Source organism: Corvus moneduloides, chromosome 1 (assembly GCF_009650955.1).
Source record: "Corvus moneduloides isolate bCorMon1 chromosome 1, bCorMon1.pri, whole genome shotgun sequence".
NCBI classification, from domain to species: Eukaryota; Metazoa; Chordata; class Aves; order Passeriformes; family Corvidae; genus Corvus; species Corvus moneduloides.
In genome coordinates this window covers 9,205,867-9,232,796 of record NC_045476.1, presented here as the reverse complement: position 1 = coordinate 9,232,796, position 26,930 = coordinate 9,205,867, and the positions used below count along the sequence as shown (strand labels likewise).

General features: G+C 37.4%; 1 protein-coding gene across 4 annotated transcripts in view; it reads left to right on the top strand.

Annotated features, from left to right (window-relative positions):
• PTPRN2 (protein tyrosine phosphatase receptor type N2) overlaps positions 1 to 26,930 on the top strand; it is a 659,325-nt gene that overhangs the window by 227,261 nt on the left and 405,134 nt on the right. For all 4 annotated transcript variants that reach the window (XM_032099269.1, XM_032099287.1, XM_032099259.1 and 1 more), the window contains exons 4-6: positions 3,860 to 3,977; positions 8,740 to 8,902; positions 21,586 to 22,060. In XM_032099269.1, the coding sequence (XP_031955160.1) occupies positions 3,860 to 3,977; positions 8,740 to 8,902; positions 21,586 to 22,060 (756 nt within the window). The remainder of the gene's footprint in view (positions 1 to 3,859; positions 3,978 to 8,739; positions 8,903 to 21,585; positions 22,061 to 26,930) is intronic.

Sequence of the window (26,930 nt, the reverse complement as noted above, 5' to 3'; positions counted from 1 at the left end):
GGCATTGTCCCTCTGTGGGAATTCGGGGCTGGGAGACGCGGGGCCTGGGCCTTGCTGCCGCAGGGGGGATGGTTAATCGGGGCTGGGAGTCCCCCTGCGCCGCTCCCTGTTAGTGACATGGAAGTAATGTGTGCACAAGAGCTCTGCTGTGATCCTGCTCAGCCACTGGAGACAAATTGTAATAATTGGGTGGCGAGGCTGGGGCTGGCGCGAGGTGGGATGGCACAGACAAAGGGAACAGGAAATCGCCACATGGCGTCATATGCTCCTTCTCAGCCTTAATTTTGATTGCAGCTGTCAGCATGGCATTATGGCTCTTGAATGTGCTGTTTTATTCAGCTCAGTGTGTGGGAGATATTTTTTTTGAAACTGAAACAATGCTGGAAAATGATTGGCGTGAGGTTAGCTTCAGGCACTCTGCAGTTCCTGAGATGGTTGCATAAGACACAGCAATATTAAATTACTGACAAGGGGATTTTTGAGTTAGTTAAAATTTGTGGTATTCATCCATGTTTTGTTCTAACTCTGATGTGAGTAAGAAGTGCTGGAGGTACAGCTGAGAGGGGATATTCCCTTAACTCTAGTTTCCTTCTAGCTCTATAACAAGTATCCTGTTTTTGTCTCATCTACTTACTCTTTTTTAGTGCCATAGTTATATTTTTTACAGCATTAAGGATGATAGTGCATATTTACTGGTATGAAATGCATTAGGAAAAAATGTTAAAATAGTGCAGCAGGAGAAAAAAGATATATTGAAGATAATAACAGATATACCATTCTCTTGACCAGTGAGAACTGGCATCACAGTGGTTTCATATGTTCTTTTACTGAAAACACTGGGTTTTAGTGGCACAAAAATCTGTATTTCTCAGGATTCAAAGAGATTAATTTCTTATCTGTATGCAGGTGCCATGGATGAACTCTTCTTGCTTTAATTTGAAAAAAAGCTCTTCAGAATAATTCAATGTATTTTTCTTCAAAGTTTATGTTATTTATTGTGTATTCTTCAGCCTTTAGTAGGGTTGGTATTGGCGTAGAGGTAGAAAGTGAAACTGTAGTGATTTTGGACTCATAGTTCATAAATTAGTAGTTTTTAGGCTATGCTACTGATTTTAATATATATGTATTTTACCCAAACTTTTTATGTTGCACATTCTCCTAAACTTGAAAGTTATCTTAGTTTTTTTTCTCCTTCATGAGATTATAAAACAAACAGAGATGTGTAGTGCTAGACAACAGAGAACTTGAATATACATACATGTATATAAATAAATAAATATGGAATATATCTCAGTTTTGTTTTAAAAATAATTTTAATTACGTTACACCAAAGTAATCTTAGGTGCATGGTGACTCATTTTTATGTGTTCACATAAAAACATTCTCTGAGCAGTCTTAGATTTAGATTTTTGAAACTATTTGAATACATCTTCTTACATGGCATCTTTGAAAAGGTGATATTTGCATATGAAAAGGATGAATCAGAAATAAAACCAGATTAGATAGAAACACATATTCTTCCCCCTCCCAAGTGTCTGGAGTCATTTACTGTAGCCATTAACATCTAATATGGCTTCAGGTGAAGTGTTTCCTCAATAAACATTTTTATTTAAGAAAAGGAGAAAGAAGGATCACAAGTGGAATGTTAGAAAGCTTTTTTTTTTTTGCTTGTTAGAGCCTTCATGCATACTTACATTGTTCAGATTTTTTATTATTATTATTTTTACTAATGAAAAAAAAAAAGTTTGGGATGCAGTCCACCTAAATCTTGCCCAAATGGGGCCTTTTCTTTTCCCCCCCAAATCTTGTCTAAATCCCAGACAACAGCATAGTTTTAATGCTTCCTAGCCCTGTCTAAACTTACACTGAACTTAAAAAAGTATCTCCTCCCTAGGATGAAAATTTGATAAATATTAAAGTAATTTTTATTTCTGCATGCTCAGAATTTTCTCCTTTGGCAGAAAGGAGAAATGTCCTATTTAGACTTCTTTTCTAATTCTAGAATTTAGTAAACAGATAAATAATTCCACTTCTGTTGGAGAGGATGAAAGTTTGGTAAGAAAGTTTCACAGATACGTAGGCTTGGCAGAAAGATCTCTGAATGTAGAAACTGAGGCTGAGAGAGAAATGAAAGCAAGTTTTGATATAGAGTAAAAGATGTTTTGCTGAAACACTGACCACTGAATAACTGAGAAGGCAAAGGTTGGAGATGAGTTGGAAGGAGATTTTTATGATTAGGACATATGTATGTGACTACAAACAAAGACATGTTTTTCACCAAGTAAATAAGTCTCAAGAAGAGCATAAGTAAATAGAAAACATGTCTTTACCAAAAAGAGAGATATTGCAGGCAAACAAGAAGTGTCGATGTAGCAAGAAGAAGAGATGTCTGAGAATTTTCCATTGTAAGCTTAACTTGTAACTTACTTACTCTTGTGATTGGATAATAATGACTATAATATGGTGATGGTAGTAGTTATGATAGGCTATAGGCAAATGTAAAGGTATTGTGTATGGTGCTTATTGGTTTTTATGTGTTAAGATACTCTGCAAAGAAAAGTATATAATGCTTTGTAACTTGAACAGAAAGAGGCTTCAGGTCTGCCTACAGCTGGAGCTGGCAGCTGTAGGGCTGACTCTGCATACCCACTCCCTGAAACGCTGTAACTTTGCCTATGCAATAAACAGCTTTCAAGAGAGCCGCCTGAAGTGCAGACATCCTTCGTGAGCCTTTCTCCTATAACTTCAATACAGTGGAAAAATCTGAAGAGCCCAAGTAATGAGGTGGCCAGGTTCTGAGTTCTCCTGAGGCTGAGGGTGCTTTATCTGCATCCTAAGAGTCTGGCTATACCAACAAACCTTGTGTTGACTCCAGATTGTGATGAAGTTTATAATGTGTATGTGAAATAGGGACTGAACCAGAAAATCCCCCTCCCAAGTTCTAGCAACTTCCCTTCCTGGTTCTAACAACCAGATCCGACTGCTTCATCTGGTGCTAGAGAAGGTTTTTATTTAGGTGCTTTCTTACAGGAAGATATTATCAGGATAACCATATCTGTAACTTTTATCAATATTCATTGGAGAGACTTGTGGTGTTTGGCTGCACATGGCATAAAAGCAGAAAATCTCTTGAGTTATGTGATTGATATTTATTTATTAAATATCTGCAGATAATTGCATGGGCAAGTTCAATGATTTGAAGTGTTACCATAACATGTAAAAATCTCCAAATCAGGTAACAATTATGTTTGGGATTATATCATTATTTCAAGTATAATTACCATAAGATTGGCAGTGCACATATTAACAAGTAATCACTGTAATTTGCCTACATAGTTCCACTTCCAAAAATTCTTTGTCACAACATTTAAATATAGCTTACATTGACCTCCACGTGTGTTTTCTAAAACTGCAGTACTAGCTCCTTAATGTTCTAAATCTTAGTGTTTCATGGGGAAAACAGAAAGGGGACAATGTGCTGTGAATGAGGAAGAAGTGAAACAACATTTCAACAGACAGCAGCTAGTGGGATAATTTCCATAGCTGTCCAAAATAACCCTTTTTTATCTATTAAAAGTGGTTTGCAACTAGCTAAGATTCTGCTAAGACCAAAGGCTTTCAAAATGTCCTTGCATGATTTACTGTCATAATTCTATTGCAAGTTTTGTTAGCAAAATTTCATTAACAGAATTTCATACAGAAGCGAAGGATCTGTAGTTCACTCTTGGGTTCCAACCAAATGAGGCTTCTTTTTTCTTTTTTTTTTAATGTTTATATAGGACACATTTTTGCTAAACTTAAAATTTATTAAATAGTGAATTTGTTTTATTCTGGTTTTTTTTGTTTCATTATTTATCAGGTTTTACCTGGCGAGATGATTACACACAGCATGTTATTGGTCAGGAGCTCTCAGCCATTCACAAAATCCACAGCAGACGTCCTGATGTATTCACATCTGAAGGATCTGACACAGGAAGGTAAGTCTTCTGTGGTGTTTTTGCCTGGTTTTTCAAAGGGTTTGCAAATGATAAGAAAGAGGTTGGCACAGAAACAGAATTTAAAAAAATCACAAAAGCCACTACCTATATGATGAAGAAGACCTTGTTCTTCTGTTTATCATCAAGTTAAAGAAATACACTTTCTGTTGTTAATTAAGGTGTCAGAATTCAAAACATCAGGCCTTTGATTCTGTTCATGCACTGTCTAGTGTCAGTTCAGCCATCCCTACCTATGACTGGCTTAAAAGGGAATCTTATACTTGCTCAACCACAGGAGACATTTTATTCTGGACTAAGCATTGCATGACATTCTGAACAACTAATTATATTTTCAAAGTCAAAATATACCTTTAATTGAAGTCCATAGATTCCCAGTGGTACTTGCAAAATTTGTCCAGGAAGGAGAGATTCGTGCAAGTTCCCATGACAGAAAATGATGTTGGGGTGTGGCTTGAAAGGTATTGAGGGGTGACTTTGCAGTAATTGGTTGCAAGAGACACATCTGTAATTCTGTGGAGTGATACGGTTGTAGAACATGCAATTATATCATCTTCATATACAGTTACACATATAAAGAGACTCTTTCACCTGGTCTGTTCTGTCCTACAGGTTTTTAAGTGCAATCCAGCCACACAAACCCCAGAATGAAATTTTAGGAACAATTAAAAATGGCAAATTTTTATTTCTCTTACATGATTTTAAGTACGTTTTCAAACGCAGTGAAATTGAAAGAAAGGGCTTTTTGTTAAAAAAACTTTCATCATAGTGGGATAAATTTGAGCTTCAAGCCTTGATGGGCAAAATATTGAATGTTGGAATTCAGATCTTCATGTACTGCAGTATGTGGTTTGTATATACTGCAGAACCATTTCTTTCCTAGATTGCTTTTTTCTGGAAATAAAATGCTGTGTAATTGATACTGCCCAGTGTCTTCAGCAGTGTTTGCCTCAGTTTCTTTTGATTTAATTCAGAGACTTTGACCATGTATTTCACATGTTTGCTGATTCAAAAGCATTTCTTAAAATCACAGCACCATTTCCGAAGTGCAGTAAGGTAGAAACTTAACTTCTAAAGAAGACTGTGATCTAAAGATTACCATAAAGGTGATAACAACATGTGGTTGAATCCATAAACATGTTTTCACTGCTTAGATACACAAAATGTCATTATTGAATGGATTACTCTCCGTAGATGGTATCAGAAATGATCTTCAATATCTTCTGGGGATTTTTTTTTTTTTTGAGAGTACCTAAAATTTTTATTCATGAGAGTAAGACAAAATAGGCCACATTTCCACGAGATCAAGGCCATATTCTGCAGTGTTCCAGATTTGTAGTTATATTAAAAAAAAAAAAGAAAAAAAGAAAAAAAGAAGACATAAGAAATTATTTAAGGTTTAGATTGAAAACAATTGCTCACTTTTAGGAGTTCCTGTTGTGATCAAGTTTGAGATGTTTTGCATTTTTAACTAGAACTATGTGTTAGGGAAAAACCCACAACATTTTGTATATCGATACTTCAGGAACATCAGAATTTCAAATGTGTTCACATAAAGCAGTTCCTATTGTGGATAGATTTTCTGCAGTCACCAAGCTGTGCTTCTGAAAGCATTATCTTATGTGCCAACAGTTTAAAGCATTAATTGATTTTTCTGGTTGTCCATTTGCAACGTGTTCGGTAGGTCAGAGAACAGTAGGAAATCTGGTGTCTTGTAGATTCTGATCAAGTGTGTTATATGCTCAGTGTGCTCAGTGTGCTTGTAAAATCTTATCAGATAATAATTAAATAATTTAAAAAGCAACTTAGTGTAGGTATCTAATTATCAAAGAAACACTATGGCAGGAAGACCTTTTATTAAGGGTAACGTGTGTAATAAGACTATATGAAGTCATACTAATGAGTCATTAATCCCCACAGAGCTGGTGAGAGCAAGAAAATAGTCAGACACTTGAAAGGTAAATTGACTTAGGCTAAATTAGTGCATATGAAATCTGATGAAACAGAAGACATGGATTTAATCTCAAAAAAAAAAAAAGCTGAAACTGGGAGTTTGATTTCGAGATGAAAGTTCTTTCTTTGTTGGCTAACTGGAGTGTACGTGGTATTTCCTGAGTCCTTATTAAATTTCAAAAAACCCTCTCTTGAAAGAGGATTCAAGATAAAGGAAAAAAGTCCATTCTGCACAGAGGGAATAAATGTCAGTTGTGTTCATTGGTGCAATTAGGCAAAACCACAAACGTTTCCAGCAAACTTCAATGAATGAAATGGGGTATAGTATTATTTCTATAATACAACCATCATTAAGTCAGTAATAAGATTCTCTCAGCTTTTAAAAGGGAAAAATTTATTTTAAAATGTGTGCTATCTCTTAATTGTGAACATTCCAGAAATAGCAGAGTTGCAGTGATTTAGATATTTCCACAAAAAAAGCTTCTGAAATGCTAGATTTTGTAGGAACTACATAATTATTTCCGTAGATAAATAATTATATATGGTATTGTCTTTATACTCCTGAGTTCATTGTATGCAGAGTCATTTTTCAGAGCAAATTAAAACTGAAAATACTTCCAAATAAGTGTACAGAAAGAACTCATCTGATGATCATTTCTCCTACTCACTAAGTGCTTTTTTATATTTGCCTTTCATCCATTTCCCAGTATCACGTTGTCCAATTTAAAAGAAATATTTTAATTTAGTTGCAGTAATAGGTTAGTTAATGCATTTTCATTCCTGAGTTAACAAGGTGATATATGGGTGAACTACAAAATTTTTTTAAAATCTTTCTTATGTATTCATGGTATCTTGTTAAAGTTGTCATCAAATGAAACGTAAAGCTTTGTAGTTTTACCTTTTAATTGTTTAAATGTTTATAGCATAAAATATTACATCAATGTGGAATGTAAATGTGAGCGCAATTACTGTCTCCATATGAAAAATGAGAAATCTTAGACCCCAGATTTTGCTTCTACCACCAGTGACAGTGACTGTATACTGTAAATAATGGTTTGAAAAGCCAACCTAAAAACTGTCTTTTGTCTGTGCATTCAGTTCCCATTACCTCCAGTGGAAATCCTTGGGGCAGAATTCAGTCTGTTTTTTTTCATTTTCCCTTCCTTTTAAAATTAGTGAAGAAAGCAGAAGATAGGTGTTGGAATTAATCAATGAATGAAAGATGAGTGTTGGCAACTGGGATCCTTCCTATGAAGAGAGCCTGTTCGGATTAGTTCATCTCTACTGAAGCAGAAAGCACAGTGCCCAGGTTTTTCTAAAACTGCAGAGTAGTTTTGGTCTGGCTTTAAGATGAAAAGGAGGTGGATAATGTTACCTGCATGTCCACGCTCCATCAGAAGGCAGAACTTAGAGCTCTGGAATAAGAGAAAAACGCAAACAGCATGAGAAGGAAGGAAGACTGATGGTAAATTATATCAGGTTTGCTACAGTGCTCTGTGCAGTAACCCTTCTTTTTCCTAGAGTTTGTGTCTCTGATGGGAACCTGCTGTTTCACCCTGGGGAGGAGTGGAGGATTTTTCTGGTATTTCAAAGTGAGCAGACCTGTGAGCACTGTTGGTTGCAATGCCACCACAGTAAATTAGATTATTAATTACATCCATTAGTAGTAAATTAGTAGGGACACACATCTGATACAACTGTGAGCATGGAAGGAAGTCTGTTACTTTTTGATTAAAGTAATATAATTAAACCCTAGCTTTGGAAAATGATATAATGGTGCACTCTCAGGCTGTTCCTCTACATTAGCACCAAGACGTGGGCTGGTAGAATAAAATTTTATTTACAGTGGCACAGAGATGTTGAAAGTCAAATTCATTCACTGAGCTGGAAAGCTCTTCCACCTGGAATTCTTCACTGGAGAAGTGTGTGGGCATGTGAGTAGGAAATGGTGACACCAAAAGGTGATTTCCCTCAAAACAGTGCATCACTCACAGGGAAGGAAGAGGGCTGGGAACTTTCTCTCTCTTTTCTTGCACAAGGAATGAAATAGTAACCAATGCTGACATTTAAATTATCATCACCATTTATGTGTTGTTGAGATACATGAGGACAGCTGGTAATAATTCAGATTCATTGCACACAGCACTCTGAATCCTATATAAACACCTCCACACTGCCGTCGTTTAATCACATTTCCAGCTTTTCTTTGCAAATGTCACCAAAATCTGTCTAAACCACTAAGGAAACACCACTATTCTGTGAATCCCAGGCACATGAGAAGATCAGAAGAGATACTTGTTCCATCTCATTATTCCCTTTTCAAGCCTTTCGCTGGAGTTTACTTGCTCCATTATTTCTGCATATCCAGTAGTCTTCCTTCTATTCATTACATTGGTGCAGGGCCAAATTGGTACTGAATCTCATCATCATCCAGAAAGTTTTTTAAATCTTAGAACTATCCCGTGTTGCTTTGGGGTGCAATTTAATCATGTGCATTTTCTTTTTACAAGCATTTTCTTTTCTTCTGAATATGGCTTTGCCTTGATGTGGCATTTTATTTGATTTACTCTAGAATCATTAACTTTGATGCATGAAATAAACTGTTAATAGTGCAAGATTTTTTGACTACTTTTGCTGAAACATTGAATTTTCTATACGTTTGTGGTTTCTAAGCTTTTGAGTGACTTTTCTGTTACGTATTGAGCTACAGTGGCTTTCAGTGCCTTTTTAGTTGGCCACTTTTTACACTGGACAGGCTGGTAACTTTCTTTTCCTTGCTTTTACTATGCAGGACTTTGGGACAGAATGCAGATAACGAAAGAAATTATGATGTGGAAAATGACGTGAACTTGGCCAAGTCTCTTCAGCAATACCTTAAATATCTCAGAATTCTCTCCCAGTCTGCATCTAAAAATTTGTATCCAAGGAAGACAAGTGACAAAACTTCTGTCAAGGTAGTATTTTTGATGTGGTTCCTACATTTTGTGATTTTGCCTTCCTTCTTCTCTGAGTTCTAATTTTTGAAATTTCCCCTGTCTCAAGACCAGACATTGTTTTTTACTGCCTACTCCAATTGATTATCATAAGTGCACAAAGTTTTCTCAACATTAATCACCTTCAGCATTGTAAATGCTTCAGCTCATCAAATCTGGAGCATTTTACCCTAATTAGGGATGGATTGCATGTGATGAAGAAGGAAGAGTGGGATAAAAGTGTTAACATATTCACTGGTTGATCTGAAACTCCTCTTACTGCATCGGAACCACTCCTCTCCAAAACGCTGGCTGAACTACCGTGTGACCTCTTGCTGGTGTTTATGCTGCTTAGGGTAAAATTAATATAATCTTTAAACAGATTTTAATAATGGGTCTGATAAATGGTGCCTCAATATTTCCTACATCTTATTGATCATAAAGGTCATATGTTAAACATTATAAATGTACAGATAGCTAGGAAGATAAATCATAACCATTAAATCTTGAGTATTGACTATGTCAAAAACCAGAAACATGCCTATTTGAGAACTAAATAATTTTTTTCCCTTCCTAGAGAAAATCTGTCTCACTCTAAGATGCAACTTGATAAATTTATTAAAATTATTGGATGGAAGGGTTCCCTACAACAGGCCCGTATGCCCTTGCATCTTTTGCTCAAAAGATGTGCACTTGATTTTAAAGAACTAGGCTGCTATTACAGCAGTCCTTTACAAGACATTGTATGTGCTATTTCAATGCATACAGTATAAATGCAAAATTTGCCAAAAAGTATGCTGAAGTTTTAGGAAAAGAATCAGGTGAAGAGACTATAGTGTCAAAGCCAAACTGCTGGATTAGTTCAGGAACTAACTCAGAGATACCAAACTACTGTCATGTATCTGCAACAGCAACTCCTGGTGACAGCACCAGTTGTAGCAACCATTTAGTGTGGTTGTTATTGTCAGAAGCACAACTTTCCAGCTTCTGACTGACATTTATACAGCACTTATGATTTATGGCACGTGTCATTAGGTGCTCGTCATCTTGCCTCATAGGACCAAGAGAAGCTTTCAGGCAGCAGCAAGGCAGCTCTGAAGAGGGATCAGGGACCACCTTGGTGCTGCTTTTTGTCTACTCTCTCCTCATGGGTGCTGGCTGCAGTGAGGATGCTCTGTTTTGAATCACTGGCTTTCAAGAAAAACTTGCTCAAGAAGTATTTCAGTGGGTCTGGTGTTGTCATGCAAGTTCATAAATAATCCATATGGCTGAGACCTTCTGTGGGGAAGCCTGCTGTGATAACACCACCCACCAACCTTATCGAGTGTTGCCATGGAGATGGGTACTCTGAAGCCTGGGGGGAGTGGGATAAAGAGGAGGAAATCTAGAAATGAAGCACGTTTAGGAGCAAACTGTACACTTCTATTTACTAAGGAGCATTTAAAAACAACAGACATTGAGTCAGATGTGTTACCTCTAATTTAAAATTAAAAAAATGAAGAAAAGGAAAGGAAAATTATTTTAAAAACTAAAATGCAACTGCTCTTCTTGAAAAAGCAAGAGGGACATGGTATTTTTATCTTGATCCATTGTTTTATTAGTGACATAACATTTAAACAAGAGAGAAAACAGGATTTTTGCTGCTCCAAGCAGCAGAAAAAAACTCATAAAATTTAACAATTTGAAAAGAGAAGGTGGTAAAGTAACTTAATGAGCTACTTTTGATAAGGTTGTACCACTTGAAATTGGAGATGGCTACCTTATGCACTTTAATTGCAGGCTTCAACAAAATATTGGTACCTTATTTTTGTACTTAATATATAGATAAATTAAAAACCTACATTATATAATTGTAGCAAGATCTAATCTTTTAAGCTTTTTTGTCCTTTTCTGATTAAAAATAAGCACAAGACAGAGGTAGTTTACCCTACTTAGAACTGCAGCTTTTGAGCATTTGTCCTTCTTAAAAATAATTTTCTTTCAAGTATACATTTACCTCTGTCACTTCATTCCTGCTGTTGGGGAATAGGAGACATAGCACTGCTCTGGTTGCTTTGATACCTTACGTGCCGTGAAGTGTAGCTTCAAGTGAATCCTTCAGAAATTTAGTGCTTCTTGACAGACTTCCTGAGTGGATTCAGATTCCAAGCCCAACATCAGAGGTCTCTGGCCAAATGTAAAACAAAGGAAGATAAAAGGCAAAGAGTTTTTAAAATATTCCTTATACTCTGAAAATGTTATTTTGTATCTTAACATTAATACATTTTGCAGACTTTCAGTCTTCAGTTGCCCTACAGTCTTCCACTTGTATTATCAGAATAAAACTGTACAGAGCTTCAAAACTACTGTAAAGACATCACACATATAGTTATGCAGAAAGTTGTAAAATAAAACATCACAGAACTTAAAGCAGGTAACTCTTTTCCTATTTCCCTCATTCAAACAACTGTCAGCTTGAGGCTTGATCCAACAGTAACAGGAATAATTTAAGTAAACTTAAATCATGTGATTGACCTAAATTCCTATGATGTTTACCATTTACTGCAAGAGCTTCTTTGAGTGATTTTTGAATCACTTGAAGTTCATCACAAACTTAAAATTATTTCTCAGTATTTAGGCAGTATCTACTGCAGGCTGTAATCTAGCCAGCTGATAATGACTCTGCCAGGGAATAAATAGCAGCAAATCAGAAGTTTGGTAGGTCTGTTTCCCGAGGATTACAGTTGTAAAGAACATTTCACTTTACTTCAGCTGAAAAGAGTTGTTCAGGAAATGGGCACTTGGTGGCATTTGTTACTTAAGCATTAGCTAGTGGGATTTTGTGTTTGGTTTTCTTGGTCTTCTCCCCCCCACACACTTGGGCTTTATGTGAAAGTTCTACCATTCACAAAATGCTGAATTATCAGGCTTTGTGATCCCTTTCTACCAAACCTGGATGTAGTATGTGTCATGGTTTAGCATAGTTTGGGTTTTTCGTTAAGAAGGGCTCCATCAGCCACCACAAAACCCGAACTATGCTAAACCATGACAGTGTGGAAAATAAAACATAGCCAGGCACACATTGTAATGAGAATTGGTTTGTCTTAGCTACAGAGGCAAGAAATGCAGAGGCTTCAAATCATGTGTGAATTGCCCTGCCCTTCTCCCCTCCAGCTGGAACAAATGCCTCTCATATCAAAACACCCAAACCCCTGAAAAACCCACTACATGGTTGACATTCCTACAGAAACTGAGGCTCAGGGTTTTGTTGGGTTTGAATAATTAGCAGGTAGCTGGTATTGCTTAAGCTCAGAGGCTGTAAAGGAGAACTTGCTGGCTTTGCTGCTGGTCTGTATGCCTGTATTCGAGAGATTTCAATTGTGCTGCTTTCATCTGACCGAGAAAATTTTTTAATCTTCACAGAAAGAGAGCTTATTTGAAACCTGACCCAAGTGTACTTCCTGCTGGACAGGCTGCAGGAATAAGGAAGTTGCCATCACACTTGTGCTGTGGCTGTATTTCTTCTTGCAGAGGTCTCTGTTCTGTGGTTTGGGTTTTATGGCCAGAAGATTCATGGAATTACTTTTTCTCCTTTCCCCTGACCTGGCCCCTTAGGGCTTCAGACAGAGTGGGTCCTACCTGCTGCTGAGGTCTTTTCCAGGCCAATGTGCCTTTTAGGCCCTTGTAGGTAAGACTGGGGGAAAGAGAAAATTATGTCAGATACATTATGGAATTTCCTGAATTTTCTGTTGTTTCTGTTTCTTTGTGTTTTAGTTACATTCATTTTCATGGGAAACTTGTATAGATATTGTAATTACAGAAATCTCCATGTCTTAGGTATTCTTATGAATTTTAAAGCAAAGATTTCTGGGGAAAAACACCCAGGATCTTTACATCAAAGAAGTGGCTAATAAAGGCCTTTTCAGAATCATGAAGGGGAAAAGAAACAAATAAAGTGACTGGTTAGTGCCAGAGAGTTGTGGCTCAGCAGTGCAGTGCTGATGAAAGGGGAGAAGTTGCAAGTAAAAACTCATGTAAATTATATAAAATAAAAATTCATGTATTTTCTGGCCTAAAAAAATCAATTGTTTGAATCTTTGTAATTGATCACCAAAAGAACTAATGTGTGTGATAGTTATTTAAAAGGATTATTATTTATTTTAGAGAATCTGAGTGCATGAGTGCTCAAAGATGTACTCTGAGCTTATCTGCAAATAATAATTACTGTGATTAACTAGTAAGAAATTACTTAGTCATTGCACATTTTAACGTGGAGCTTTAATTCAAAAAAGCAGCACCCCTATTTATCTAACACTGATTTAAATACAGGACTGAATGAAGTTCATCAGAATGTTGATGAAAAGTGAAAAAACATCCTGCAGTGTATACATTTAAACTCTATTTATATAAGTGTAAAATTTAATATTTCATATATAAGGGATTATGTATAAAAAGTATAATTCAGCTGTGCTTGAACACTTTCATAAAAATACTTCTGAAATAATTGATAAAGGAATGTCTCCTTGAAGCTACAGAATTGCCAATACTCTCTATTGGCATGCTTAAGCAGTGATATCTGAATTTCCCAAGCATTGTTGTATTCATTTACCTAAAGCCATTACAAAGTAGGGAAGAACTAATGCCCCTACTTCACAGACAGATTAGACAGATTTTCTGAGGCCATGCAATAGTTTTTTGGTAAAGTGTAGACTAAAAGTTAAGCCTCAAATCCCAGAAAAGTATTTCATCTTTCAGATCATTCTCCTCTCCACAGCTCTTTATAGCAGAATAGAAACATTAAATCCTCCTTAAAAAAAAAGCTAACAAACACACATAAACACAACCCCTCCCCTCCAAACAAACAGACAAAAAAACCTCAAAACTCCAAAACCAAACTAAAACAGCCCCAAAACCCAACAAACAAACCCCCATAAGCGCTGGAGCAGAAATAGTTGTCTGTATTGGTGCGCGTTGGCCTAAACTGATTCCATGATCAATGGAGGGAAAAAGAGAATTTTCAGGTTGTGATCCATCTATTCTAATTAAAGTATATAAAATGAGAGCCTGTAATTTCCATCCTCTTGGCCATTCTGCAGGAGTCTGCTGTTGATTGCAATTTTTTTCTGGAAGGACTGGTACCTACTCATTTAAAGCTCTAACAGAACCATGGCTACAAAGCCAAGTAAAATTGCAGTCATGTTGTTTGTGGCATAAATACAGAGTCTGGTGATCTAACGTGACTTGTGATTTATTTTTTGAACTAATAATTTGGCAAAGGAGCATTCTAGTGCTAGTATCATGCTCAAGTCTTAGACCTAACTCCTGCTTTTACCTACAACCCATCAGTTTATGCAGGATGTAATGACAGAATTTCAACATCTAACATAGAAACCATCATTTCCCTTATCACACAGGTGTCTTGTAAGGATTAATTATTTTTTCAATTATTAGAAGATACAAGTGCCATGGAAATGTTATTATAAATGATCTGTGTCAAAGTCTGGAGTCTTATTTAAAAGGGCAGTTAATTAATTTCTAGTAATTCCCAGATGAAACATAGATTGATATTTTTAAAATCTCACATACTGACTGTATAATAAGATTTGGTTCTTTTTCAGATCCTTCCCTTCAAAATCAACTCTCTTTTCCAAATACCATGTGTTTGGAATTCATTTCTGTAATTTTTCCTGCAAGTTTGCTGTTTGTCTTCCAAATATTTACTCCCAGAACTTCAGTTCACTGCAATCAGTAAATAAAAGATGATGGGGCTGATACAAATTTTAAAGTGCATTCCATTTTTATTTTTCCATCATACTTATCAAATGAGAGAGCAGGGCTCATAGAAATTTAAACTTACTTTGTCTACCTTTGTGTGAGTGTATTGGTGTAGACATTTCAGGACAGTGGAATAATAATTTTTTTTTTTTTAATGGAGGGAAAAGACCTCAGCTCACCTCAAGCAGCTGTCCAGCAAATGGAAGGTTGCTTTCAATGGGATTGTAAAGCAATGTTGTGGACATCAATCCTGCAGAACTCTATTCACTTGCATTTCTTAGGTTAAAAGTATTTTCTAGATTCGTGTGTTGGAGTTATAAATACATTGAATTGGTGCTAATGTGCTCAACTTTTGGCAGATGAAGATCATCATGTTTCTATGAAAATCATCTTTAGATAATGAGATAGCTTTATATACCAGCATATGCCTACAGAAAATGTGTTTAAACATCATTCACTGAAACCTCGAGTAACAGACTTATTGGCATATGAGCAAAATGTTCTCAGGCAAGGGAAGCTGATACACCCTGGTAGATCTATCAGCACTGATCACCCCGCTGCACAATTTCTGCCATCACTGGAGGTTGGCTGTCACTCTTTTGTTCCTGCTGGTAATGTCAAGGAGCTTCTGACAGCGGTAAAGATGCCCCAAATCTTGTGTCCCCATGTCTAGGCAACAGCCAAGTGGAGCAGGTACTGCGAGTAGGCACCACAGGACACAAGGTACAGAACAGAGCTTCCCACCCCGGAGATTCATTAGAAATTGAGTTTGTTGAGTAGACAGGACAGACACAAGACGTGGTCAGACAAGTGTATTGGTCAGTCTGCTTACATGCTACCAGTCCCTACTACTCCTTTTTCCTAAACATCCCATAGTATGCCTTGGACAATGACAAGATGGCACCCTTAAGGAGTCCTGCATCCCATAAGGAGTCCCACACCCCTGCAGACATGAACCCCTTTCAATCTGCAGGGTGATCCAGAGAGCTTCTCCCATCAACCGTCTGGTGGGTGGCACTCCTGGACATGATGGCTGATGGCTCACTGTGATGGCCCTGGATGGAGCCAGGGCAGGGGCCCCTTGGCATTGATCAGGTTATTTGGGGTCATCCACCTTTCATTTTTCTCCATGTGTTTTATCCTTTATGTGTGGAGAAAAGCCAGGTTATCATATATCCCAATGTGTTAAACTGACCTTTTTTGTTTATGATGAGCTAATGGTGAATGCTGAGGAAGGACCACCCAGAACTCCTTTTGCACCAAAGGAAATGTTGTTTTGACCCATAGCATGGAAATGTGTCAGAAACAAAGAGAAAAACCAGCAGTTAGTTATGAAAACTAAAGATGATAAGTTACATCAACTGACAATAAAAATTATCCATGTGGGAGAGTCTGTTGTAGATGAAGGGTAGGCAAGCAGATATGATCATTCCAAAGAAGGTCAAGAATGGCTGGGAACACTTGAGACTTAAAAGTGATTTTTTAAAATAGTAACTTATACATGAAAGAAGCCAGCGTATTTGTCCTCTCTTTTCCTTTTTTCCTTTTTTCTTTTTTGAGGGTTGTTTTGTTTAAGAGTGGAAGCCAAATCTCTGAAATCAACTGAAATTACAGCAGTAGAGTTTATTGAATGCTGTAGAGTCAGAGCCTGGACAGTCCTGTTGCACTGTGGTTTCACAACAAGGATTAGGGAACAAAGTCATCAAAGTTTTGATCAAAGCAGACTCTGAAGCCTCCTTTTGCTTGATCAAGTTTTTGACAGTGCAAACTACAGGATGTTGTTTAACAATCTCTGCCACCTTCTCTGATTTAGTTCTTAAATGGTTTCAAAGCTACTGTATTTTGCAGAAAGAAAATATAAGACAGTTGCAGAAAATTATTGAAATAGTAGGTCAGGTGAGATGACTGAAATGGTGCCTGTTGCCTTCAGCCTGTGAATCTGTGGATAGGCCATGGCCTGATGCTATCCCATCATTGCACGAAGCACTGGTTTGGCCTCTTTACCATCTTCTGGATTCTGAATTAGTCTTCCAAATTCTTGGGGTTTGTGCATGATGTAATATCATTATAGTTAGTGAAAAGGTCATTATCAGCTCGCAGAAAAAGCTTTTGCTCCATGATTACTCAGAAAATTGAAAACTTTCATTGGCTGTAGTTGTTATTTTCAGACAAAGCTAACACTGAATTTGGTGCAGAGCATGTAAGGTCATGTCTACAGCACACAGAGCTTGTGAAGGGAATTCCCCCCTTTCAGCTTGAACCTGGCTGGAAGCCTGCTGAGATATCCTGACAGGACAGCACTGTGTGGGCACAGCAGCTCACCAGCTGAAAGAATTAAGGCTTCTTTGTTATAGGACTTGCTACTTTGCCTGTGATGCTCTGAGGACAGAGCTGTGCTGCTTTCTCAGTCCCATCCCAGGGATTTCATGCTGTCATCCACGCCATGACACCCATTTGGCCCACAGGTTTCATTGTTGGGTGGATTTCTCTCAATTTAAAGTTAAACCGAGCCATACAAATTCACAGTCTACCCTTTGATTTAGCAATCAGGCAGTGCCACTTGTGCTGGTGTTTGTTTTGGGGGTTCACATGAGTTCATGTATCTCCCATGTAGGGAGTTTGCATGGGGCAAGTCTGTGTGAGTCACAGAGCATCTAGACTGTGTCTGGTACAAAAGCTAAACTTCTTTCACTCCACACTGTGAGTTAAGGTATGAGGTAATTTCATTTCTGTGAGTCTTTGGAAAATGTTATTTTATCCCACCATGTGTAAAGATGGGCCTTCCAGTGTTTGTTGTGGTTTTATTTTCTAATTTCAGAGACCATAATGTCAATATCTCAAATAGGCACAGTAAATTAAGGGTTGTAGGTGGAATCATGCTCCAACCAAATTTAGGTGGTAGCAAACATGGATTAATATCTGCAAATGCATCAAACAGAAAAACATAAATGAAATTGAGGGTAGAAGATTTCTTCTTTATGCATTTCTAAGGGATTTTTTTGTTAGCTCTATATGCCTTCAAGGTTTAGCAAATGTATGTGCAGGAAAGGAAGTATTTTGTCATAAATTGGATTCCATTCTTTCTGCACTTGGGATACAATATTCAAGTCAATCTACCCTTTAGTGGATAAATTGAACAGCATTGTGTTGTAAGTATCTAATCCTGCACCTCTCTTTTAATTTGTTTGGTTTTTTTAATAATACATGTAGTCCATAGACTTTTGCATACCGTGTCTGCAGAGTGTAATTTAATGTGCCCTTCTGTGAACTTTCATGCAGAAAATGTCAGTTAGTTACATACCTAAACCATACAAGACATTGCCCTAACAATTCCATCTTCAGAAAGGTTAGTGTGTGTGGATTTTTTGTAATGTGCGAATTATTGAGATAGCTTATTTGAAAGGTGGTGAAGGAGAGGAAAATCCTGTGCAGATGGAGAAATGAGATTTTTTTAAAACTGAGGGTTTTAGCAGTTCGGAGTGCTTTTCAAAGGCTTTGTATCAGTGACATGAGATAATTGAACAATATTTTACTGATTAAAAAATGAAATGTTCCTGATAGTAACAGAGGCTTTTGTTTCAAGCCTACTCAATGTAAACCATCTATATGGTAACTAGAGCATTCTTTATTTTTTCACATTTCAATTAATGTTTGTTTGGGGTGGAGTTTTTTGTTCTACTACTGGCAGTACTTCATATGAATCCAGTGTAATCAATCCAGAAATGTATTTTCTTTTAAAAATTTCCAGCTCCATGTTTCCCTCTGCTTCTTCATAATGTTCAAATTCTCCAAAGGCACCAACATGGGAATTTACATTCTTTTCAATAACCATGGATTATGCCATTTAACTTTGACATTAATCAAACTAGCAATGTCCGTGTTCAGGAATTTAGCTTGCAAAACCCACTTCAGATAAGATAATCAAAGTGCTCTGCAATTGTTATTAATAACTTGAGATGTAAATTGTCACTGGATTCTGAATTACATATTACTGATATTTTTGTCCTGTATTTTTCTGTAAAAATTAGATTTTTTTTTCCCATACCACTTAGGCAAACCCATAGTTTAGGATTGTATTTATCTGTGCTGCAATTTTACTTGGATTTCGCCTTGCATATGTCAGGTGGCACATATACTTTGGGTGTTTTGTTTGAGATGGGGGCAGCAAGGAAGGGGATTTCTTTTCTCCTGCAAGTGCAGGATTGCCATACAGCTGTGAGACCCCTTTAATTAAGTCAGAGCAAGCTACATCAGATGGGCTGCTATCTGAATGAAGACAGCTGAACTGTCAGTGCTCTGCTTTAGTTAGAACTTTTAGTATTTCAGCCCTAACTGCCCAAAGTGTGACCTGTCAAGCTGCTGAGAGGCCGCCCCTTCCTGATAGAGGTGCAGCTCTGAGCCCAGGACTGGCACACACTTATATCCAATTTGTGCACAGTCACTTGGTGGGTTAGTGGTCTTTTCTTTGTTGATGTGCTCGTTGTCTGCAAGAACAGAAAGTCACTGGCCTGTTAATATTAAAGGTTATTTGGACTTGTTAAATAGCTCATCAAAAGCCAGCCCACATCTCCTGACCCTAATCTTTCACATGGTTTGAGACTGTCCAGCAGTTTCTTCCCCTCTAACACTTACTGGCAAAGCTTAAGAGGCAAAAGAGAGAGCTGGATATGGGACATAGATCCAAATTTGGGTGCATTTACCCAAGCTGGATTGAGCAATTTCATGTCTTTCCATGACTGAATGGGGAATGTCCTCTTCCCCCTGTCATGTTTCTCCCTTTCACAGCTCCCTGTTCTTCCTTCCCTTGAGCTGAAAAGGTCCTCTGGAAGGCAGCAAGGCAGAGAGAACAGGAGTGGGAAAGACAGATGGCAGCTTATGTGAATTCTCAGTGAGCTGCTTGGGATGTCCTGGGTTGCTTTGTGTCATCCTCTGCAGTTCCTCCTCACTCTGGTGTATCATTAGAGAGTTAATTACCCCAGGCAAAGACCTGTTGAAATAGGTAGATAAATGCATCTGGCTGGAAGTTTTTCACATTTAGGCTTTGCTATTAAGCATGTAAAGAGTGTTCAGCTTGCATTTTGACAACTGGCTCCCCCTTGGAGCTGATCAGAGCAGTGCCTACCCTGCAGCTGGAGCACTGAACCAGAGCTGCACTGCTGCTGTTTGAAACAGTTCCCAGGGGACACTAAAATATTTCATACACAAAGCTGCTTGATCTCTAGCTCTATATTCTTTGACACTGCCTTACTGTAGCCCAGTTTCTTGGCTTTCACAAGGCACATTTCTATGTTAAAGTCCAGCTGCAGAAATCCAAAGCCTTGCATTGGTAGATCACAAGCCAAAGCGGCCAAAGTGCCTTTTGTCTCTGTAATAAAATTGCCTATAGCATAATTCTATTTAAATCATGACGTGGAACCATAGAACTAACCTCTTCAATCATTTCTTAAGGGGAGGAAAGCCCTCTTGGAGAGAAAGGTATATAAATATGTGTTGTGAAATCCACTGACTGATATCAGAAGAAATAGAATTATTCAGATGGACAGCAAAATTATTTTCCAAAAATTAAGACCTAGATAAAATTTAAAATTATTTCTTCATCTCTGGAGGAGTTTATCAATCTTACTTATTTTGTTTTTACAAAGTACATTAGCAAATACATTAAAAATGTTTTTTCTGTCTGAATCCTTCTAATTGCTCTCCTCTGGAGTGTATAGTCTCTTCACTCCCTCTGTGTTTTGCAGCTCTGTCTGTCCTAAATCATTATGTCATCAGTGCACAGGGACACCAGTGATTCACTATAATTTATAGCAGTGAGAGCTGAAATAGTCTCTGTCCTAAGTTTGCCACATTGTATGTAGTTTGTGGTACAGTTTAACCAAGAAAGCACAGCTGGAGCAGCAGGATCTGTCCTGCAACACACATACAGCATGGGATGCAACTTCAGCAAAGTGTCCTGAGACAATTATAAACAAAGAGTCTAATTGGCATGATTCTGGATATAAGTAAACCTCTCAGTTCAAAGTTGTATTTAGCGAGAAGTAAAGGAAAATTATTTTTGAAATTATTAAGGAGGATGGAAGTGGGTTTTTAAAAAACCAAGAAGTCCTGCCTGCAGGTTGTGATCATAGCAAAAATGTTTCTAGGATTAAATCATAGTAAAAAGAATGTCCATCTGGTGTGTCCATGAAGATATGAAACTGAAAATAGAAAACTGGACTGCAAGACCACCTTTCCACTTTTTATTCCCCAGCACTTTTTCAATAAAAATGTGGGTTTAGCTTGATTGGCATGTTTTCCACATTCTTGTTTAATTTGCTTTGTTGTTTTTCCATAAAATAATTATTTATTTTAAAAAATTAAAAGGTTGTTTATACTTTTTTTCATAGTGTCAGATGATATATTGATTAGAGATTTAATTTAGTGGAAAAAAATGTTTTCATTTGAAATAGAACAAAGAATTTAATGTATGCAAAAATTGTTTTACTTACTTGATGTTCTTTTAAAAATGACATTTTTAATTTGACATGCTAGTTTTTGGTAAGTAATCTGAAGAATAGTTATTCTCAAAGGTTAAGTAAAAACCAAAGGGAAAGTGTATTTATCAAATTTTCTTTGTCTCACTAAATACAAATAGTGCATACGTAGTTAACATTGAGTTGTATTATCCTCTATCTAATCTCTTTCTCTTGCTTTTCAATAATTTAATAAACTGGGTTTTTGCACAGAAGTGGTAGTGCCTCTTTGAAGCACGCTTAACAGTTTGAGGTTTGCAGTCGACATTTGCATTATGGGTTCCAATTATTGCTTTCTGGGTTGGTAAAGCACTAAGGGTTAAGCCTCAGATCCCAGCACAACAATAATTACAAAGCATACTGATCCCTTTCCTTTTTTCCACCTTCTGCTCTCTCTAGAGCTACATCTACAATGATCCTATGAGGTACTACATGAGACAAAACCCCAAAGAGCGATTGCTTCCTTTGGCACAGGCATCCAAATCCCATCAGGAATCCTCTGAGAATCCCCACGGGAGGACCCTCAGCCAGCGCCAGCCAGATCAGCTCTTGCCAGAGTCGGGAATGGGGCTCAGCCAAAAGAGCCTGATGGCCGCACTGCACTCCTACATCACCCAGAACCTGTCGGCACAGAGCAGTGATAAAAGCCCTCACAGCAGGACTAAAGGGTCTCAGGCTTATGCTGAGAGATTGTATTCTACACAGGTCAGTCCTTTTGATGGAACTTTTGCCAAAGGAAAAGCAGAAGATTTCAAAGTGAAGAAGCCGCTCCAGCCAAGGCCTGTGCCTGGAGTGCTGAGGGCAACCCCTGAGATGCTGAGTCATAAATCTGCTTCCCAGGATAATCCAAAGGACCCTCTGAGCATTGTGGATGGTAAAGTTGATATTTACTTATTTTTTCTTATCTGAACTTTCCCTCATGTTTACTGAGAGTTTTTGAGAAAAAGAAAATAAAATTAGACATTTGATATATCTCCTACTATTGGCATATTTATATCTACCATAACACAGTAATAATGTTCACCATTCCAACTACTCTTTCCCTGCAAACGTCTACCCACATTCTTCAGCCCACCTTCCATATGCGTGCAGAAATATATGGCACTTAGTAAGACATAGCATTTATGTAATTTATTATATTTTCAAAGCATTTTACAAACAGCGCATAATTATGGGTATATCTTTGCTATCAAATCTGTTTTTATGCAGTCATCCCACACTATATATATATAGATAATATAAGAATGCTTGGTTTTGTTCCACATCTATTTATTTAACTAGAAATTCAAGGACCATGGGTAAAATTCAAAGTTAAGTACAGAATTTAATAAATGAGATGAATTCTGGCACGGAACACAGAGAAGGGAGGAGTCTGTCAGTTCCATGGATAGGTGGACAGGAAGGTGGGGTTGCATCTAGTTTTGTCTGGACATTCTGTAACAAAGAACCCATTTCCTGGATTTTCTTTTGTTTTTTTGATAATGCTGTCTAACAGTGATTGAATCCCAGGTTCCTCTGTACATGATAGTTCAACAAATATTTAAATGAAAATGGAGGGTAACATCCCCTTGCTGTGATACACTTTAAGCACTGCTTTGTAAGATGAGTCTTGGGGATCAGGTAGACTTTATAACTCTGATTCATTTTGTTGTTTCTTTAAACTAATCTAACTATCAATGTTATTCCAGTGGTTCAGAATGCCTGAAAAATTAAAGAGTTGATCCTCAACCATTGTCAAGCACTTATATCTGTTACACTGCAGTCACCACTATCCCAATGGATTTTGGTGATATGTAAGAGGGTTCCTTTGAATCCCTCTTGTAGTTATTATCATCCATAAAGTGTAGTGTTCTTTGATTTGTTTTGTTGGCTTTTTTAAAAATCCCCCAAAACCAGAACACACACAAACACACAGAAATGTCAGAGTTGCAGCAGAGGAAAGATAATGCTTGCAATCTAAAGGATGCTCAGAAGTGAAAGCATTCTTGGTATGGTGCCCAGAGATAATAGGTTTCAAGGAATGAACTATAATGTAAAATCAAATCCAGGTGGCACTGTAAGTCTCTTGCACAGGTTAGACAATTTTGTTGCTAGACTCAAAACAAACTAGGCACATGCTGGTTTCATTATCCTCCAGCTGTTCCACTTCACCTTTCCTGGTAGGAGCCAACTGGGAAAAAAATGCTTAACACTTACAGGGAATAACATGTTTCACAATTCATTGGGTTGTACGACTTTGACTTCTCATACATAATATGCCCTGTAGGAACTTCTGCCATTGCACTTGCTTTTAAATGTTGCATGGACAAGACATTATGAACTGTTTGAATAGGAAATAATATGGTTTCCATTGTATTTTTGAGCCACGTAGTCTCACAAGAAAGTGGTGAGGACAGACCCCAGTATATTTATTGCTTAAAATGCTGTCCATTGCAATGAAGGTGGTTTAGATTCAGATTTCCCAGGCTGACCACACCACCTCTTTCTGCTTTTAACCTTTCTCCAGTCTCTCTTGTGCTTATGGATTATTGTAGGCTTGTGGGTTGTTTGTGTCTCACACTCTGTAAACTACAGAACTGTAAAAAACTGCAAAGCTTGGGGTGCTCAGATCTCTGATCCATCTGACAGAGGATTAGGCAAAAGCACTGGACTGGGAGAACAATCCAGAAGGTACTGAGCAGATTAGTCCTGAGAATTGCTGCAAAACAGTAAAAAGGCAGGTAAATTCTCTAACAAGGCATCCTGAGGGAGAAATACAAGAGAGGGAAATGTGGAGTTATTTTTCTATCAGATTTGGAAGCTGTTACCTCTTGGAGTAGCATGATGTGTGTGGGTACTGCCTTTGTAGTCGCTGTGCAATACTGGAATTGTTAATCTCTCCTCTGCACCAGCCGTATTTAGAATTTGGCTCAGTTTGATGCGGTTTGTTCTAGTCTACTGGTTTTTTTTGTGTTAAATATTACAGAATATGTCTCTCTGTTCCTTTGAAAAGGTCACAGAATTAGTAATTCAGATGTCTTAAGAAAATAGCCAACTTCCATGTTTATGGAGCAAAAATATTTTTTATATGTCCTCTCTCTTGCAAAGCTGGGATCACCATTCCATATGGTGCTCAGCTGCTGAGACAGCTAACGTGTGGTCAGTAGGCTGATGGGTTGAAGAAGACAGACCACCCTATGGAACTTCTTGCAAAGTTACTGCTGCCATACCATGTGGTTGTCAGGCAAGTTGGCTTTGGCTCTTGTGCCAGCAGAGTATGAGGCATGATTTATATGCTGTACAATAAAAAGCTGTTTCCCCTGGATAAGGTGCTATTGTTACCTACTATTCTATTTGTGGAGCTTATATTAAAAATTACATGACCTGGGACATATGCCTTTGCTGCCATCATGGTTCCAGGGTAACTGTGAACGGCAGCTGGCATTCATCTGTTGGATAGCTGGAGCTAAGGGAGGAATCTGGTTTGCAGTACAAGCCCTGTGAAACAGGACTGAGCATTGCTGAGTCTACTTGGAAGGGAGTCAGTGGGAGACTATAAAAGCTGTGCACAGGTAAATGCATGTTCAAGTACATGTGCTGCTTAAGTGCTGTGCCATTACAGTATCCATCTGCTTTTTGGTCCTTCTCCAACAATATTTTCTGATTTTAATAAATTCATCATATTACCCAAAGGTGTCAGTAAACAGATGCAATGGTATTTATCTGTTTACCAGCGTTATCCAATAATTTACAAATTATTGCAAACATGGACCAGTGCCATAACAAGTGTAAATATCCATATTTACATGGACAAGGATTAATATTGTATCAGTAGCCTTGTGAAGTTAGCAAGACTCTTTATGTAGACCTGCATTTCACCAGGCTGTTACAGACTGTTTCTTTGGTGGCTGTCCCTCCTAGGGTAGTAAAAATATGTCGTTCCTCATACTTACTGGCTTTGGTTATTGCCTTTGGTCCTTGACATTTTAAGTCACATTGCAGTTGTTCAATAAAAGTAGATATAATGCCAAAGTTTTACTCATGTCAATGCAGTATCTAGGAGTCTGTTTGATGAACTGTGCCCAGGTGGCAATGAGCAAAGCAGGAATGCCACCATGAGAGGAACAGGAGGCTCCTCTATATAATACTGAGGTTTTAGTGAACCAGAAGAACCTGCAGTGAGCCTGTCAGTATTATCTGGAATAGGGCCTGTGGCCATTCTTTTTTCGTGTTATTCCTTGCCCTGTTCCCCCATTCCCATTTGTTTGAGATTAAGACTGCTTTTTTGTTGACAATGGATATTAAAGATGAGTCTGAAGATGGACTGGACAGATGAGACTTGGCTAAAACTACAGGTACAGAGAAAAGTGACTTTGGAAAAAATGGAAGGGAAATGACAAGGCTACATTGCCTGCATGTTGTTGAGTAGCTCAGTAGCTGGTCTTGACAGCTAGTTGTGAGTCAAATGAAATAAACAAAAATCTAGTAGTGTTACATTAATATAACTCTTTTAATTATATGAAATACAATCCTCTTTTAAGATTTGTCTTCAAATGATGTTTTATTCGTAAAGTTTTAGTTTTGATTTGGATCTGACATATATTCTGTCTTTTCGTTGCTGACTTTATTAGCTCTGCTTCAATAATTTAGGCTTTTCTGTCAAGATATTGTCCGATAGTTCTATAGAAGGTAAGAACAGAAATGATACCTAAGCAGACACAAGGCTCCTGTGGTAATCCAAGAGTGCTGGTTTTTTCCTACAGCTTAGTTTTCTGCATTGCTGCTATGTGTAACATCCTCTCCAACTGGCCATCTCCCAGGTAGCTCTTGTGCTTCTTTAAAAAGTGGCTTGAACTCAGGTTGATCAAGTGCATTGAAAAATTTTGTTGCAGTTTGGATTAATCTGCTCCTGTAGATTACCTTCCTAAACTAAAGGATTTGGTCACTATGTTTTTACTGTATTATTTATTATATTTACTATAAAATATATTTACTATATATTTTACTATATAATATTTTACTATATTTTTACTATATTATTTACTATATTACTATATTAAATTCATAACAGGGAATGGGTGCAACACAATGAAAGGAAAGTTTTCAGTTTTCTCTGAAATTTTGCTAAGCTTCCATCAAACTTCAGTATTAATTTTGCTGCCTCCACGTATCTTGGTCCAGAGAGTTTGGCACAGATTGAGTTTACATCTTTGATTCATATTTCTGAACACTTGCTTTCCTGCACAAAGCACTCTGCTATTCCAGTATGGTACCAAAATCTTTGTTGGCTGTCACAGTTTGAAGTAACATCACAGATATAACCTGTCTTTTTTTAATTGATAGTCACAATTAAGTGTACTTAAAACTATGCTTTTTTAAAGTAAATTTCAAAAGTTCACATCTTACCAGCTTAGCTGAATTTTGTAATTAAATTAGTAGAATTTTGTAGTAACATCATGGTGGATTATTGGAAAGATGTTTCCTTTTTACCTGGAAAAGAAAGTACAACAAAGAACCACCTTCCCCATATGTCAACACCCTCTTTGACTCACAGTAAACCTGCTACTTAAGCTGCTTAAGTTCTTTTGCTTTATATGGACTAATTAGGTCAGGGAAAATGGCATTAGTTTAGTTGGTGAATGATGGGTCATGTCAGGGGAAATTAGTCTTTGCCTTGAGATAGTGTTGAGAAGCTGATGGTGAGATGCTGATGGTGAACTCTTCAATTAAAACTGAGGGGTCTGAAAAATGACAAATGTGTCCAA